The sequence below is a fragment of the Pseudogymnoascus verrucosus genome, assembly GCF_001662655.1.
Source record: "Pseudogymnoascus verrucosus strain UAMH 10579 unplaced genomic scaffold scaffold_59, whole genome shotgun sequence".
Taxonomy (NCBI): domain Eukaryota; kingdom Fungi; phylum Ascomycota; class Leotiomycetes; order Thelebolales; family Thelebolaceae; genus Pseudogymnoascus; species Pseudogymnoascus verrucosus.
This window is the reverse complement of record NW_017263710.1, coordinates 88,647-105,773: the sequence shown is the minus strand read 5'-3', so window position 1 is coordinate 105,773 and position 17,127 is coordinate 88,647. Positions and strand designations below refer to the sequence as shown.

Genomic DNA, 17,127 nt, shown 5'->3' with positions numbered 1-17,127 from the left:
CAGAAGGAACGAAGATAGGGTCGTTACTTCCATTCTTGCCCGGTCATTCCTTTCCCCTGAAGTCGATTGCTCTTTCCCTTTGTAGCCCGTCGTTCCGTCCTTAGTCAATGGTCGTTCCTTCCCCTTCGAGTAGGTTGCTCTTTCTTTTCCGAGATCTTCTGGAGCTGATCGCCCTTTCCTTCTCGAGTCGGTCGTTCCTACTTCATTTAGTCGATCGTTCTTCACTTGGTCGTTCGTCCTTTCCCTATTTAATAGTATTAAAGATGGGGATAAGGTATAATGGAAGTCCTGATGCAGAAAATCCCCCCACATGAGTCTACAGAGTGGCCGCTATATGGGTTGATAAATTGGAGGCTCTGTCACCCAAGGCTTCGGGGTAAAAGTATTCATTCGTTCGTTTACACGGAGACAACAGAAAGATCCAGATATACTCGCTGAGATACGGAGTAGGGACTTGGTCTGCACGCAATGCTTTACACGGCAAGCCTGCATACGAATTCTTGTCTCCAACAGTTACTGCTGCCACCACCGTCGAATTCTCGTCGCAAGAACTGCCGCTGCCGCAGACGAATTCCTGCCACAAGAAACTGCCACCGCAAATCTGCGTCCCTGTCACAAGCTGTCCACAGAATCATCACCAGGAGAAAGGCGTCGGTAAGATTGCGGTAGCGCGGAGACTGGGTGGCCTGGTGTTCTGGCGTTCTCTGTTGGCTATCCGTATAGTATAGATCAAGTCGATGGCCTCGGCGCCTCTGACGCCGGGCGATGGTCATTGTAGGCCTACCAACAGTGAGGCGTCGGCAACAGTCTTCATAGGCCGCGAAGAATTGCATCTTTAACTGGTAATTAGAAATCGCACGCATCCTAACTAATATCCCAAAGGTGTTGGTTCTGATGGGTTTCCAACCCAAGTGGCAAACCTCGCAAACTAGGGGTGACTAAAGTCTTCACATAGTCTCGTCTGTAGGCTGAGATGTTGCTCTTGGGAGCCTAACAGCACATCTACCCCAACATCAACCTGCCGATCTACAACCTCGATATCCTTCTACCACCCAACCCCGGAAGAATTCCTCTGCCTGCAGCCTCTTCCATAGGGCCACATAAACCGCGCAGCCCTAACTCCTCCCCTCATAGGTCAGATTCACACGATGCCACAGCACCACGATCCACACCCTCACGAATCAAGTAGACAGACATCATACCACATACCATCGCCACAAATCACCAGGACACATCAGAGACCAGGTACTGACCACCCCCAACACGGATCACAAACATCAAAGACAGTCAAGGAGACGAACAAAATAATCGAATAAATCCATGCAATGCATTCTATCCCCACCCACCATATGATATGTTACGCGTATCTACAAACCACCCTCAAGTCTACATCCCACCCCTCATGCACCCATTACCCCTCTCCGCCCCCTTCAAACCATCCACTCTTTACACCTTCACATCACCTCCCCTCCCCCCCACCAGCAACAACAGCCGCCCCAACAGCAGCCCCAAGCAACGAGCTCTCCTCCGCCAAACACAACTCTATCCTACCCTGCCCCTCCCCACACAACTCATCCAGCGCCTCCTGCGCCCCCTGTCTAAAGCCAGGATAAAACTGAATCACCGCGCCCGCGCACGCAACCACCGTGTCCTCCCTCACAGCAGCCGCCGCCGGCGCCGCCGCCGTAATCGTTCCCTCCATCACCCGCTCAATAAGCTCCGCTTTGCTCGGCACAGCCACGGCAGCCGCGCCATCCCTAACAACTCGTAACGCGTAAATCGACGCAGCAACCACCCTCGCCGCCCTCGTCGCCACAGCCCCAGCAATCTGCCTCAACGCCTCCCCATCACCCTCCACAATCCCGAGACCGAGATTCTTCCACTCCCCAACCTGCAGCTTAGCCAACACCTCGCTGTCGAGACCGTAACCCCTCTCCCACCCCTTCGGCAGCGCCTTGGCGTCCGCGAAGAGAACACCGCGCTCGAATCCCTCGACGATGACGAGACGTGCGACTTCGCCCAGGTAGCGGCCTGAGACAAGCATCTCGAGGGGCTGGAAGCCAGGCAGCGCGTGTGCGGCGTCGAGGGCGGTGTCGAAGCGGGTTACTGGCAGCACGCCCGCGCCGAACATGCTGATCTCTGTGTTTACGATCACATGATCATGCGGCGGAAGCGCCGAGCCCATGCTGACGGACGATCCCGGCGACGTGGATAGCGACGGTGGTGAGGTGGGAGGGGATGCGGCACTGTTGATATTGCGCAGGGCGAGTTTGCCGGCTACGAGGGAGGTGGGGAGGTGCACGGCGATGTTGACGCCGGTGCCGAGGATGAGGCCGTAGTGCGTGTTTGGCGTGCTGTAGGCGCGCGAGAGGAGAGTGGAGGCGGCGTCGTTGACGGTTGCGGTGAGGGTTACCGGGAGATGCTGAGTAGTGTTAGTTACGGATAGATATATAGTAGGACAGCAGAGGGAGAGACATACCCGCCGGTCACAAGCGCCCTGTAAAACATCTGCCAGATCCGCCCCTAGAAGCCCCTCCATCGCTCTAAATCCCTTGCCCATCCCATGGATCTTCCCACTACGCAACGACGTGTGCTCAATGGGAAAGCTCCAGGACAACCCCATATCCATCTTCGCCATCTCCTCTCCCTCCTTCGTCTCTCCTAGCACCTCCCTCAGCGTCTCCTCAATCCTCTCAGCCAACCACTCAAAAAACGCAATCCCAACACGCTGCTTCACCACATCATCGATCTTGAACGTCCTTGCCCCGCGCACAACACTCTCATCCCCCTCGCCCTCGCGCCCAAACAACTCCAGCACCGCAACGCGGAACGTCGACCCGCCAACATCAAGCGCGACGTAGCGCCCCGTTTCTTCGCCCGACGGCAACACATGGCTGTAGCTAGGCAGCATACACGCCGGGTTCTCGCGCAGCGCGATCACGTACTGGGCCTGCAATCCATCAGCGAGGCGGCGCAGGCCCGGCGCGTCGAGGGCCGCGAAGAGGGACTCGATCTCGGCGGCGTAGGCGGCGGTGGGGGAGAGGGAGAGCGCGGGCCGCAGGGACCGCAGGAAGGTGGCGAGGAGGGCGTGCATGCGCTTCGTGCGGCGCAGGAGGGCGCGCAGGGCCGACAGGAGCGTGGTGTGTAGGGTCATTATCGCGGTGCGGATGCGGTGGGCGAGGGATGGGGTGGTCGGTGGGGTAGGGACGGAGGTCATGGAGGCATAGGTATATAAAGGGCCGGGTTGGGGGGAGGGGGGGGGTTGAGGCGCGCGCGCACGGCGGTGGTGGCTGGAACGTGGGATAGGAGGGCGGCGCGGCTGAAGGGGGCAATGGCCGCGGTGAGGGTAGGGTGAGGTGAGGTGAGGTGAGGTTGCAGAGGCCGAGATGGGTTCGGGGTAGGTCAGGACGGAGGATGTCTCGTATGTTTTCTGGGGCGCGGTGGATCGGGCCCAATCACAGCGAGATCAGTTCGGCGATGGTCCGTAGCAGATGGGCTCGTGTGTGCGTATGTAGTAGATTGTGGGGTGATCGTAGCGCGCGCGCGTTTGTGCGAGTACGTAGGTAGGGGAAAGCACGAGGTTGTAGGAGGGTTGGGTGTGGAAGTGGATGTGGGAAGGAGCGGATGAGGTTGAGGCTACACGACGACGAAAGCAGCCTGCCTCCACATTCTCTGATTGTCTCTCTTTTCGCCCTCGGAGCTTCTCTCTCTTTTCGATCTCGCCGTGGCAGATGCAGGTGGAGCTAGGGGAGATGAGACAGGTGTGATGGGAAGGGGGGGGGGGCAATAGAGAGGGCTGATGGGACTGAAGGGGGAGGGCACGCAATTCGAGCAAGACCCTCCAGCGGCAGCAACGAGTGGTAGTATAGCGTGGGGTAGGAGGTAGCAGAGAGGAAGTAGTAGTAGTATAGAAGGGCAGATTAAAGGTTGCAAGCTAGAAATAGTAATGGGGAAGGTAGGAAGCCAGACCAGCCAGCCGGAGAGACACGCCAGAGACAAACAAGAGTCGATCTGAGTCGTGTTGTAGTAGAGTTTGTAGTAGTGTGATGTGGATAGTAGTATAGTAGTATGTGAGGCGTGTATGGGGGGCGTGTATGGGGGGCGTGTATGGGGGCAGCTAGTGGTAGTAGAGTAGAGTAGTGGTCGCAGAGGCGTTGTAGTAGGAGGTACGTACCGCGCGTCCACAGCCAGGGCAGGTGTTGTTTAGTAGGTAGTTAGTAGTGGGTGCATCGCAGCTTCCATGTCGAATTATGCCAATCATAAGCCATTATAAGCCCTCCAAGGCCAAACAAGGCCATACAAATCCCATCCTTCCTTCTCAAAAACATCCATGGCCCTGTCGTTTCTTCTTGTTCCTTGTCGTTCCTTGTCTCCATCTGCTCTTCCCCACCATGTCCGTAGCGGCGGCACGTAGCTATACCCTGTATGAGCCGAGTGCTACATTACTGAAAAGGGGAATAATGGATGGCACTTAGGATTGATTGAGGATTGGGGTATTTTTGTCGTATTTTTTTATCTCTTTTTGGGTGTATTTTGTCATGTTTTTTGTGGATTTTCTTGTATATTTCTTCAGTCTTCGGATTGATGGGTGCTGGGTACTATCGATATGTAGCAGTGGTATTCGTAGGCTATAGAGTATTGATACTCGTAGTCTTCGTCGTGGTACTCGTTCTTCATAGTAGTACTCACTCGTCTTGGAGTAATGATACTCGTAGTTCCTCATAGTGGTACTCGTCTTGGAGTAATGATACTCGAAGTTCTTCATAATTGGTACTGGTCACTCAATCACCCACTTTAGGCCAGGGACCCAGGGAGGGAGAGACCGCAGATTGTGGATATGGTGCCTGTCTCTGTCTCTCTCCTGTCTGTCTGGTCTCCTGCCTCTTGTCTCCTCCTGGCGGCTGTGTCCTTCCTGTCTCCTACCTGCTCGGTAGGTCAGCCTCTCCCGTGCATACTGTGCATACTGTGCATACTGCGCATACTCGCACATACCACAGCACAGTGGCATTTGTGCTGGTGGTAGCACTGTACTGGCAGCACAGGCAGGTGCTCACTGTTGGTTCAGACAGACGCCTCTCTGGGACAAGCCAAGAGATGCATGGAGGGTACATGCCAGTGGGGGCTGTTCCACAAGGAAAGGAAGGTACTTAGCATGCAGATTGGCAGCGATTGTTCGTCGTCGGCGGCTGTCTCCATCGACGGGTGATTTGTGAGTGGTGGTGAGTGGATTCTGGTGGTTGGTGGCAGGTGTTTGTGGGTGGTGATAATCATAGATTTCCATAATTTTGGTATGTTTTTGGTGGAGTTTAGGAAGGAATGACCCCTGTTCCTGTGTGTTTCCTGTGGTACTAAAATCTAAAATGGTGGTAGGTGGTAAGCTGCAACGTTCCATCTGCCATCCGTCGCCGCGTCCATCAGAATCTAGTTGGTGTATCTACCAGGGTGGTCTATCGGAAGAAGTACCTTCTCTAGTAAAGTACATTGGGTGTCATAGTATATTACCACAGAGGCAAAGTATATCTCTAACCACACTACTTCCATTACCACAGCACCACAGCATTTCTACTACTCCCTCCTGCGGGTGGAACACCGGCGCCGGTATTGGAGTAACAGTAACGATGCTACAGTACAACCACAACCACAACCACAACATCTACATCCACAACATCCACCTCCACCACCACACAACAATCCACCAACAAACAACGGCTCCAATTGAGATTGACGAGCCGTTGACGACCAATTCGATGCCAATTCCAAGATTGGCAGTGGCAATCTATAGGCTGTGAGTCCACAACAACAGACCACAACTGTGGCGACGACATCCAGAAACCACAACTCGTGGAAGAATTCCATGGCCCCCCCATCCATCTCGCTCCCCACGCTCGTCCCATTCCCACTCCCACCAGCCAAGAGCTAACCGTCTCCATCCAGAACCACCAGACTACCACTGCAACATCTCAAAAAAAAACATTCGCCGCATCCGGCCCGACGACCTGGCTCTAATCCGACCCGCCGCGGACTGAGACTTTACCCTGCCTAAAGTCTCAAAGAAGCCAGAGGAGAGATAGGACGTGACTGACGGCGGGTGGGTGACGCCTGATATGAATGACCCTTACATAAGTCCTGTTTATGCTCTCCGGACGAAACACCGACGCCGCCGAAGCTAAAGTATGGAAATTATAAGCCGACGATACTACGAAGTACGTCTATCTACCCGACACCATATGTCCCTACCCGACAGATACACAAGAGGAAAGGCCGAGGGGCTCTTAAATCAAGAACCTCTCATACAGATACAGAAGAGGGAAAGGCCGAGGTACTCTTGGATCAAGAACCTCTCATCTTTCCTTCTAAGAACAAGTCCATCCCTCTCGGAATAAGTCCCTCCCTTTCGCCCCTTCCTCCATCCGGCGGTAGTCCCATCCCATCCCGCACACCCCGACCAAACACCCCGTCATCCCATACAACGTCAACTTTCAAAGGCAGGCAGGCAGGTGATATCCCCCCTCCCCTCCCGCCACTCCCCATCCCTCACAAATATACCTCCCCCAAACCTAGGGTGGGGAAAACCCCCGGGAATTGGAGAAACATCTCCCCCCTACTCCCGACGCGGGGCAACAGTGACGTTCCATACAACCACCCACCACCACCACCACCATCGTCACCACCACATCCCCCATCCACCCATCCCACACTCCCCAAATCCCCGACCGAACCACGCCTTCGCCGACGGAAACGTCGGCGCGGCGCTTCGGTCGGTGGTAGGGTCGTACTTTTCTGTACTGTACCATACTCTGTAGTAAGTAAGTAGTAGCCACGCCACGCCTGGTTCTACGTAGCGTAGTGTCAGTGAGGTAAGGAAGGTGGAGTGAATGGCCACAGACCTGTCCACGAGCCGGCGGGGAGGGCGGGGACTGGAGGGTAGATATGCGATGAGGGTCCCGCCGGGGTGGTCGGATGGGTATTTTATTTTCTTTCATATACCTTATCCTATACTTTCATACGTAGTTTTTTTTGTTATATGAAGTAATATCGTGAGAAGAGGCTTTTGTCTCAGTTAATATACCGCCTACCAACCTACCTACTACCTACATACATACCTGCTGAGCTGTCCAAGATCTATCTCGAGCTGGCTCTACGAAGATAAACTGCTGCTGCTGCGTCGTTCATCTATCATCCTCTTATCTTCGAACCAAATCGACCGACCTACCTATCTACAACTTCACAAAGCACAACCGCAGCCATGCGTCTCATTATCCGCGAGAATCCGGACTCAGCGTCGGAGTATATCGTCAACTATATCATTAGTATGCCTCACTCCATTCTCATTTCACCTCATTCCCTGCGGCCAGTTTACTCTTACCCTCGCGCTCACTTCCGCTGCCTCATTCTCACTTCTCCAACCTCACTCCCTCACTCCAATCCGACTCACATTCCCCAACTCTCACTTCTCCCACCTCACTCCCTTCCCCAATCCAAACCTCACTTCCCTTTCACATCCCACCCTTCCACAGCTCAACCCAACTAACACACACCCCACAGACAGAATCAAACACTTCAACCCCACCCCGCAACACCCCTTCGTCCTCGGCCTCCCCACCGGCTCCAGCCCAGTCGTTATCTACCGCCTCCTCGTCGCCGCCTACAAAGCCGGCCGCATCTCCTTCGAGAATGTCGTGACCTTCAACATGGACGAATACATCGGCATCCCCGCCGCCCACCCCTCCTCCTACCACTCCTTCATGTACACCCACCTCTTCGCCCACGTCAACATCCCCCCCCAAAACATCCACATGCTCTCCGGCACCGCCCCCAACCTCGAAGCCGAATGCCTCGCCTACGAAGCCGCCATCCGCTCCGTCGGCGGCATAGACCTCTTCCTCGGTGGCATCGGTCCAGACGGACACATCGCCTTTAACGAGCCCGGGTCGTCCCTCGCGAGTCGCACCCGCGTCAAGACGCTGGCGTATGATACTATTCTCGCGAACGCGCGCTTCTTCGGAGGGGATGTGGAGAAGGTGCCTAAGATGGCACTGACGGTGGGCGTGCAGACGGTGCTGGAGGCGAGGGAGGTGCTGATTGTTATCACTGGGGCGCATAAGGCGTTGGCGTTGCAGAGGTGTATTGAGGGGGGTGTGAATCATATGTGGACGCTTTCGAGTCTGCAGTTGCACCCGCACCCGATGATTGTGGTTGATGAGGATGCGACACTGGAGTTACAGGTTAAGACTGTGAAGGTTCGTTCCCTCCTTCCCCCTTCCCCATTTGTCCCAAACGACTCTTTCCCACTCCGCCCACCCCCCTGTTGAGACCAACCCGTTGACGATGACACGCAGTACTTCAAATCCATCGAAGCCGTCGCCGCCTCCCAAGGCTTCGAGCAGATCCTCCCCTCCGCCGCGCGCACCGGCCCCCGCCCCCCTGCCATCGACGCCCACTACGTCAACGGCGCCAACGGGATGACCACCAACGGCACCGTCCCCACCAAGCTCGCGCCCACCATCCTGGCTCCCCAGCCGACGACGAGCACGCTGCTCAGCGCGCCGGCGACGGATTATCCGGTGAGGAGCGTGACGCCGGAGTTGGTGCCGGATAGTATGGCGAGTAGGATTGAGGGGGCGGCGAAGGTGGAGTTGAAGGGGGAGCTGGAGGTGGATAGTATGGCGTCTAGAATTGTGGCGTAAAGGGTGGGAGGGGAATGGGGGGAGGGGGAGAAGAATGGAGGGAGGGAGAGGGGAAGGGAGAGAGCGATGAAGGTAGTGGAAGCTGAATGAACGGACGGAAAGGGGCAGATGACTGAATGCGTTGATGCGCGGCTGGACGGACATTTTCTGTAGATATGATAACTTACCTGTTAATACCCTACCGTTCCCTCTGCTGTGCAACACCGTGATAATATTGAAAAGCCGTATATGCTGTGGAAGCAATGATGTCTGCAGAAGACGTGTAATTATCTCTGTGGCCGCCATCAAGAAGAGAGGATGCGACGAGGGAAAACGTGGGTGGAGCGTGCGGGATTGTGGCTTGCAGGAGGGAGAAGGGGGGGGAAGCGAGGGATCGGCGGGGAGGGGGAAGTTAGTTGAAAGGTACTTCGGCGTTGGTGGTGGTTTGGGTGGGAGGTGAGGTATTTTTTGGTTAGAGTTGATTTAGGAGAGGATAAAGGGAGAAAGGAGAGAGGTCAGAATAATAGAGTCAGTCGTTGGTATTATAACATTGAGGAAGCCACGTTAGTGTTGTAGTTGCTGCAGTTGTTGTAGTTCTTATAGTCGTAACTTCCCTGTCTTGCCTGTACTCTACTGTGCTATAATCTCACACCCTCGTATCTTTGCCTTCCACATCTTCAACCTCAAATTCAAGCCTTCGCCCTCTCAACTACAACAACACCTATCCAATATACCACCCCATGTTATACCGCCTACAACCTCCAGCCCTTCGCCGTGAGGGTGTACGAGTAAGTACGCACAGCATATCCCCATCACACACACCGCACAGGGCATCCCTATCACACCCACAGTGCTACAGGATATCACAATCACACCGCATCTTCTTTCTGCACGGCATTACCGCATCTGCCGCACAGCCGTCGTCTCCGGGTTCCCCGTGATCACGATGGAAGATGATATATCCCATACACAAGTTCGCGTCGCGTTGGAATATCCCTCTCCCCCCTTCTAGATCCTCATACTAATCACAAAGCAGGCCTCGCCGCTTGACTCACCATGCTCACCGTGCATGCCAAGCAAACATGGCTCATCCCTCCTTCCCAGGTCGTGGTTATGCTTGCAAGTGCCTTAGTGCCTTAACATCATCATCATCCCCACCATCGTCGACTGTTAATGGGCAAGATCTTTGACAATCCGACCCTACCAACGCCACTAAACCCTATGTGGCGCCCAAAAGCGTGTGAAAAATGCGGAAATGTGGTGGTTTCAGCGTGTGTTCGGCCTTCGCTTCGGCCTTTACTTGTCCAAAAATCACTATCCTCCACTAAGTGCCAACGACCATCCTTACGAACTTATTACTGTATTATACGTACTAACACTACTAGCACTCCCTGCGCCCCCACCGGCGTCTTCCAGGCATTCTAGCCCTCTCGGAAGCTCGCCTGCCTGCCCCAGGAGAGCTAGGGCAGACATCAAACTCCGCCAAATCACGCTCCGCTTAAACTGCGGCAGGAATAGACAGACGCCAAGAGGGGCCATGGAGGGGGGAGCGGAAGAATTGGAGGACACTAAATGGGACGAATACTCGGCGTACCCCACACTTGTACATTACCACTGACTACCCCAAATCTCGGATTTTACGAAGAAGGCGCCACCTCCCACCTTTTTGGCCTCTTCCCGCTCTGTTCTGTACTGTACGTATGTACGTCAAGCTGAAATGGGGAAGGTAGGGATGAGAGACGGTCAGTAAAAAGGAAGGAACGAACACCAAGCCACGGAAAGACGGCACTTGGGCATCTTGGCTTTTGCCTTCCTTCAATTTATACTCTACCTCCCCTTCCGCGGCTAACCTTTTCCACTGGCTCCCTTGTCCAGCGCGTTCCTGGGATTGGGACGCCATGTAATTGGGGTAAAATGGAAAAAGTTGATTTATAAGGCTCCCGTCAGGATCTCCACCATTTAGACTTTTCTTATCCCCGCCGCCGCCTGGCAGAATACTTAGCTCCCAGTCGTCGTATAGGTTGCTGGCCTTTCTTTTTTTACCCTATCTACTCTACTCCCCTCTCTCTCCTCTCTTTACCTCTTTACTTTCTTTCTCTCCCCCCCCTCCCCTCCTCATCCCCTCCCTTTCTCTCCCCGTCTCCTTCGTTTGGCATCTCATAAGGGCTAAGCCTCGCCCTCACACCACCACATACTGGTCTCACGATATCATTCTCACCATACCACCCGCCTTACAACATACCTACCGCCCTTAGTGAACAACACTCACTCTCGTCCAACCATCGGGCTCTCCCGAAATGGCAGACACCGCCATACTCCCCGTCTCCTCTGCGCCCTCCCGCTCCTCCTTCGAAACGGCAACCGACCCAGAGAAGCAGCGCGAGGCCGCCCGCAGCAGCAACCCGAATGGCTTCGTCCAGCCCACCAGCGGCGTGTCCGTCGCCGGCGCTGAAGCCGAGTTCGCCTCCCTCCAGAAGGAGCTGACGAACATCTCCCGCGTGGCCACGCGCAAATCCGAGGCTGGCGCCAAGGGCGAAAAGGACGTCGAGAAGGTCAGCTCGGCGAGCACGGTTAGCGAGCCCTTCGATCTCGAGGGCACGCTCAGGGGAAACAGAGAGGCAGACGAGGTTGCGGGGATCCGCGCCAAGAAGATTGGAGTGCTCTGGGATGGTCTGACCGTGAGGGGCCATGGTGGGGTTGCGAATTTCGTCAAGACGTTCCCGGATGCGTTTACGGACTTCTTTAATGTCTGGGCTACGGGGAAGCAGATTCTTGGTCTCGGGAAGAAGGGGCGTGAGGTCGATATCCTGAAGGGGTTTAGGGGGCTGGTGAAGCCGGGAGAGATGGTGCTCGTGCTTGGGAGACCGGGCAGCGGATGTACCACTTTCTTGAAGGTTATTGCGAATCAGCGCTTTGGATATACGGGCGTCGAAGGGGATGTGTTTTACGGATCCTTTGATGCGCAGACGTTTGCGAAACAGTACCGTGGAGAGGCCGTGTACAACCAGGAGGACGATGTGCACCACCCCACCCTGACCGTGGCCCAGACGCTGGCCTTCGCGCTGGACACGAAGATCCCCGGCAAGCGACCTGAAGGGATGTCCAAGGGGCACTTCAAGGAGCGCGTCATCCAGACGCTGCTGAAGATGTTTAACATCGAGCACACGGCAAACACGGTTGTCGGATCGGCCTTCGTCCGTGGTATCTCGGGCGGAGAGCGCAAGCGTGTCTCCATCGCTGAGATGATGGTGACGGGTGCGACGGTTTGCGCGTGGGATAACTCGACGCGCGGACTCGATGCGTCAACTGCCCTAGACTATGCTAAGTCTCTGCGCATCATGACCAACATTTACCAGGCTACTACTTTCGTTTCGCTCTACCAGGCCAGTGAGAACATCTACAAGCAGTTTGACAAGGTCCTTGTTATCGACAGCGGTAGACAGGCGTTCTTCGGCCCGGCGGACCAGGCGCGTGGATACTTCGAGTCGCTCGGCTTCAAGGAGAAGCCGCGTCAGACGACCCCCGATTTCCTCACTGGCTGCACCGACGAGTTCGAGCGCGAATACGTCGATGGTTGCGAGCCACACACACCAGAAACTCTCGCTCAAGCCTTCACCGATTCCAGCTTCTCAGAGTCCCTCACCACCTCCATGGACGCCTACAAGGCCTCCCTCGAGCCTAACCGTCAGAGCCACGAGGACTTCCGCGTCGCTGTCACCGAGAGCAAGCGCGGTCGCGGCACTGCTCACTCCGTCTACTCCGTCCCCTTCTACATGCAGGTCTGGGCTCTCATGCGCCGCCAGTTCCTCATCAAGTGGCAAGACAAGTTCCAACTGTGTGTGTCCTGGGGCACCTCCATTATCATCGCCATCGTCGTCGGTACCACCTGGCTCAACATCCCGCAGACAAGCGCCGGCGCCTTCACGAGGGGAGGAGTGCTGTTTATTAGTTTCTTATTCAATTGCTTTCAAGCTTTCGGCGAACTGGCGAGCACTATGCTCGGCAGGCCGATTGTCAATAAACATCGAGCGTATACATTTCATCGGCCCAGTGCTCTATGGGTAGCCCAGATCGCGGTCGATTTGTCGTTTGCGGCAATGCAGATCTTCTTGTTCTCGCTGATAGTTTACTTCCTGTGTAACTTGGCGCGGGATGCTGGCGCATTCTTCACGTTTTATATTGTTATTGTGCTAGGGTACTTGACGATGACGTTGTTTTTCAGAGTCATTGGATGCTGGTATGTAGACTTCGATTTAGATCCGTGTTTTTCTGCTTTGCTGACTTTGTGGATAGCTGCCCTGATTTCGATTATGCTATCAAATTCGCCGTCATCACGATCACGTTCTTCGTCCTTACCACTGGGTATTTGATTCAGTACGAGTCCCAGAAGGTCTGGCTGCGTTGGATTTTCTGGATTAACCCGTTCGGTCTCGGCTTCTCATCTCTCATGGCCAACGAATTTAGTCGCATAGACTTGACCTGCACAGGCCAGTCCTTGATCCCCAACGGACCGGGTTATGGAAATATCAGCCACCAAGTCTGCACGCTCGCTGGCAGTATCCCGGGGAACCCTATCGTCTCTGGCAAGGACTACATTCAAACATCGTTTGCATATAACCCGAGCGACCTTTGGAGAAACTTCGGCATACTCGTTGTTCTGAGCGCCTTCTTCTTAACTGTTAACATCCTCACGGGCGAGTTGCTGAACTTCGGCGCTGGCGGAAACGCGGCAAAGACCTTCGCACACCCAACGAAAGAGACCGACGAGCTGAACGCGAGTCTCATCGCCACCCGCGAGGCGCGACGCACTGGCAAGGGCGAGGCAGCGAGTTCGGACCTCAAGATCGAATCCAAGGCCGTCCTGACCTGGGAGGGGCTTAACTATGACGTGCCGACTCCTTCTGGACAACTGCGCCTCCTGAACAACATTTACGGTTACGTCAAGCCTGGAGAGTTGACTGCTCTGATGGGTGCATCGGGTGCAGGCAAGACGACGCTTCTCGATGTGCTCGCTTCGCGCAAGAACATTGGTGTCATCTCCGGTGACGTCCTGGTCGATGGTCTGAAACCTGGCACTGCATTCCAGCGCGGTACTTCTTATGCGGAGCAATTGGATGTGCATGAGCCGACACAGACTGTTCGTGAGGCCCTGCGCTTCTCGGCTGATCTCCGCCAGCCTATCGATGTCCCGCGGTCCGAGAAGTATGCTTATGTCGAGGAGATCCTGTCTCTGCTTGAGATGGAGGATATGGCCGATGCTATTATTGGACACCCCGAGAGCGGGCTCGCTGTTGAGCAGCGCAAGCGCGTTACAATTGGTGTTGAACTTGCTGCCAAGCCAGAACTGCTACTCTTCCTCGACGAGCCGACATCTGGCCTCGATTCTCAATCTGCTTTCAATATTGTGCGTTTCCTGAAGAAGCTCGCGGCTGCGGGCCAGGCTATCCTCTGTACCATCCATCAGCCAAACGCTGCTCTCTTCGAAAACTTTGATCGTCTTCTTCTGCTTCAACGTGGTGGACGTTGCGTCTATTTCGGCGACATTGGCTCGGAGGCCACGACTCTTCTTGATTACTTCCACCGTCATGGCGCCGATTTCCCTGCCGACGCCAATCCCGCAGAGACCATGCTCGACGCCATCGGCGCTGGCCAGGCCGCGCGTGTCGGCGATCATGACTGGGCTGACATCTGGGCCGAGAGCCCTGAACTCGCCACCGTCAAGGCACAGATTACAAGCATGAAAGCGACGCGGATGGCTGAGGTTGGCGCTTCGACCGAAACCACCGATTCGCGCGAGTTCGCGACGCCTCTGATGCACCAGCTGCGGATCGTCCAGGCCCGTACGAACCTCTCGTTTTGGCGGTCGCCGAACTACGGCTTCACGCGCCTTTTCAACCACGTCGTCATTGGCCTTGTGACGGGGCTGACCTACCTCAACCTCAACTCGTCGCGCGCGTCGCTCCAGTATCGTGTCTTCGTCATGTTCCAGGTCACCGTGCTTCCCGCCATCGTGCTCTCGCAGGTCGAGCCCAAGTATGCCATCTCGCGCACCATCTTCTACCGCGAGTCTAGCTCGAAGATGTACTCGCAGTTCGCCTTTGCCACCTCTCTCATCGTGGCCGAGATGCCTTACTCCATCCTCTGCGCAGTCGCCTTCTTCCTCCCGCTTTACTATATGCCGGGCTTCTCATCGGAACCTACGCGCGCGGGATATCAATTCCTCATCACCCTCATCACGGAGCTCTTTTCCGTTACCCTCGGTCAGATGATCGCAGCTCTCACCCCATCCCCCTACATCGCCGTCCTCCTCAACCCCTTCGTCATCATCACCTTCGCCCTCTTCTGCGGTGTCACTCTCCCTCCTCCTGCCATGCCCGCTTTCTGGCGCGCCTGGCTCTACGAACTCGACCCCTTCACCCGCCTCATCGGCGGCATGGCCGCCACCGAGCTCACTGGCCGCGAGGTCGTCTGCGCCGCTCGGGAACTAAACCGCTTCGTCGCCCCCATTGGGCAGACGTGCGGCGAGTACATGGCTGATTTCTTCAAGGCGGGCGGCATGGGTTACCTCGTCGACGAGTCGGGGAGCAACTGCGAGTTCTGCGCGTTTAAGAATGGGGAGCAGTTCCTGCAGGGGATGGAGATGCATTGGTCGAATCGCTGGAGGGATTTGGGCATTTTTGCGGCGTTTATCGTTAGTAATATTGCGATTTTGCTGGTTGCTGTGAGTTTTTTCCCTGTTTCCCTGTCTAAACTGTCTATGGAGGAGGATGCTAATGTGTGATGATTATAGTCGAGATATCTGAATTTTAATAGACGGTAAGTGGACTGAGATTTGAGGCGAGAGGCGCCTATTATACAAAGTAATACAGTACAACATGGTACGGGACCGACCGGAGGAGACAAAGGCGGTACAGTAAGTAAGAGGATATATTTAAAATGGTGGGATGGGATAGGATGGGGTTCATAACATATATGGCCATATTAAAAGAAAGACTTCCTGGTTGGGAAGCGGAGACTGAGACAGTTGGATAATTTTATTTTAGATTTTGGGGGGTTATATGGTGGTGGTATGGTTCATTAAGACAATATATATAGATATTTGGATTTAAAAAGAGAAATATAACAAAAATAACGAATATTGGCCTTTGGTTTTATTGGGTTGGTTGGTGGGTTTTGAAATGCTATATAACCGTGCGAAGCTCTTGCTTCCAGGTCTCCATACAACAAGAGGAAGACTGTGTTCAGAAATTGTTTAAAAGAGAGTGAGAAGCCGCTTCAAAAACCATTACGCATAGCCCCGTTCGTGTCGCAGAGGAACCGCTGTATCGGCGTTCAATATTTTGAGGATGGGAAAGGGTGGATTGCGAGAAGTGGGTGTGTTGGAACGGTGACAGGAGAGTGTCGGCGACGACATCTAATATCGGTGGCTAGGTGGTAGCTGGTAACAAACAAAGACAACTTCACGGATGGGGCATTCCACCACCTTCATCCTCATCGTCAGATGAGACCACACACTCGGGGCCTCCGTCGCCCTGCTTTATTCAAACATTCGTATCGTCCCAAGCAACTCGAATCTAACCTTCTCTAGACCTGTTGTATCTAGATAGTCCCCACGTCGGCAACGCCCGCCTGTTATTCCTGGCCTTCCCATCTAACGTAGAGCCGCGAAGGTGATAGAGGATCAAGAGGGTTATCTTATAATTAGATGTGAGAGGTCATACGGGGGAAGGCGTCGGATGGAGGAACGGGTCAGGAAGTGATGAAGTGGAGTTGGTCACAGAGAGAAAACAGAGTGGTCTTTGCCGGGCGCCAGGGAAGGGGACCAGGCACTATTTCAGAATTATAGTATATAAGCACCCAAGAGTCTTCACTTTTCATGCTATGCACAGGAGCGAAAAGTTTCGTGGCCGCGTACGTACGTGGGGTGGGTGTTGGGTCATTATCATTACATGCTGAGCGGTGTGTGAGCTGGATATAATGTTGGCTGCATGATAGTTTTGGGTGGAAACGGGGTGGATCCTGCGAGAAGTGGATGTTAGTTAGAACGGTGACAGGAAAGTGGTGACGGTGGTGATACCGGTAGCGAGGAGAGTGACGACAGGAATCAGCAACGACAGGATTAGTCGGGAAGCTACAGCCGTCAGTGATGCTGCAACTTTCACTGGTATGACGGTAGGATGTAGGATGTATTATTTTGAACTCGCATATCATGGTTCCTACATTCTCCTCCATATGTCCCATATGTTACACCATTTTCCTTAAGGGTAGGACTTGCTTGGCTGACTGCTATGGCTCTCTTAAATATGCGTAGACGATGGTCGGAATCCGTAATGGGCTTATTTCACCGTCGCTTGAAGTATTATGGATTCAGAGGTGGGGTATATGAGGGGTGGATGAAAAAAGGGGAAAGATAAAGGGATAGGAGGGGATATAAGGGATATTTTTGCGGCAAGGGTGATTT

The 17,127-nt window shown here is 54.5% G+C and overlaps 3 protein-coding genes across 3 annotated transcripts; 2 read left to right on the top strand and 1 right to left on the bottom strand.

Annotated features, from left to right (window-relative positions):
• Positions 1–1,438: 1,438 nt before the first annotated feature.
• Positions 1,439–3,279, bottom strand: VE01_09827 (uncharacterized protein). The gene is made up of 2 exons (XM_018279234.2): positions 2,480–3,279; positions 1,439–2,422 (listed from the first exon to the last, which is right to left on the bottom strand). Exons 1-2 carry the CDS (start codon positions 3,215–3,217, stop codon positions 1,460–1,462), a joined length of 1,701 nt encoding a protein of 566 aa, XP_018126387.1. The 5' UTR covers positions 3,218–3,279; the 3' UTR covers positions 1,439–1,459.
• A 2,377-nt stretch (positions 3,280–5,656) lies between these two features.
• On the top strand, positions 5,657–8,693 carry GNPDA1 (Glucosamine-6-phosphate isomerase 1). The gene is made up of 4 exons (XM_018279233.2): positions 5,657–5,785; positions 5,935–7,310; positions 7,546–8,240; positions 8,340–8,693. Exons 2-4 carry the CDS (start codon positions 7,247–7,249, stop codon positions 8,685–8,687), a joined length of 1,107 nt encoding a protein of 368 aa, XP_018126355.1. The 5' UTR covers positions 5,657–5,785; positions 5,935–7,246; the 3' UTR covers positions 8,688–8,693.
• Positions 8,694–10,963: 2,270 nt separating this feature from the next.
• Positions 10,964–15,800, top strand: VE01_09825 (uncharacterized protein; the record flags this gene model as incomplete). Its single annotated transcript, XM_018279232.2, has 3 exons — positions 10,964–12,903; positions 12,960–15,387; positions 15,457–15,800. The coding sequence occupies 3 exons, from the start codon at positions 10,964–10,966 to the stop codon at positions 15,484–15,486; spliced, it is 4,398 nt and encodes a 1,465-aa protein (XP_018126354.2). The 3' UTR covers positions 15,487–15,800.
• Positions 15,801–17,127: the final 1,327 nt, after the last annotated feature.

Coding starts and splice junctions, on each gene's coding strand:
- VE01_09827 (XM_018279234.2), bottom strand. CDS start 3,217: ATGACCTCCGTCCCTACCCCACCGACCACCCCATCCCTCGCCCACCGC. Junction 2,423..2,479: donor AGGGCGCTTGTGACCGGCGG/GTATGTCTCTCC, acceptor AACACTACTCAG/CATCTCCCGGTAACCCTCAC.
- GNPDA1 (XM_018279233.2), top strand. CDS start 7,247: ATGCGTCTCATTATCCGCGAGAATCCGGACTCAGCGTCGGAGTATATC. Junction 7,311..7,545: donor TATCGTCAACTATATCATTA/GTATGCCTCACT, acceptor CACACCCCACAG/ACAGAATCAAACACTTCAAC. Junction 8,241..8,339: donor TACAGGTTAAGACTGTGAAG/GTTCGTTCCCTC, acceptor GATGACACGCAG/TACTTCAAATCCATCGAAGC.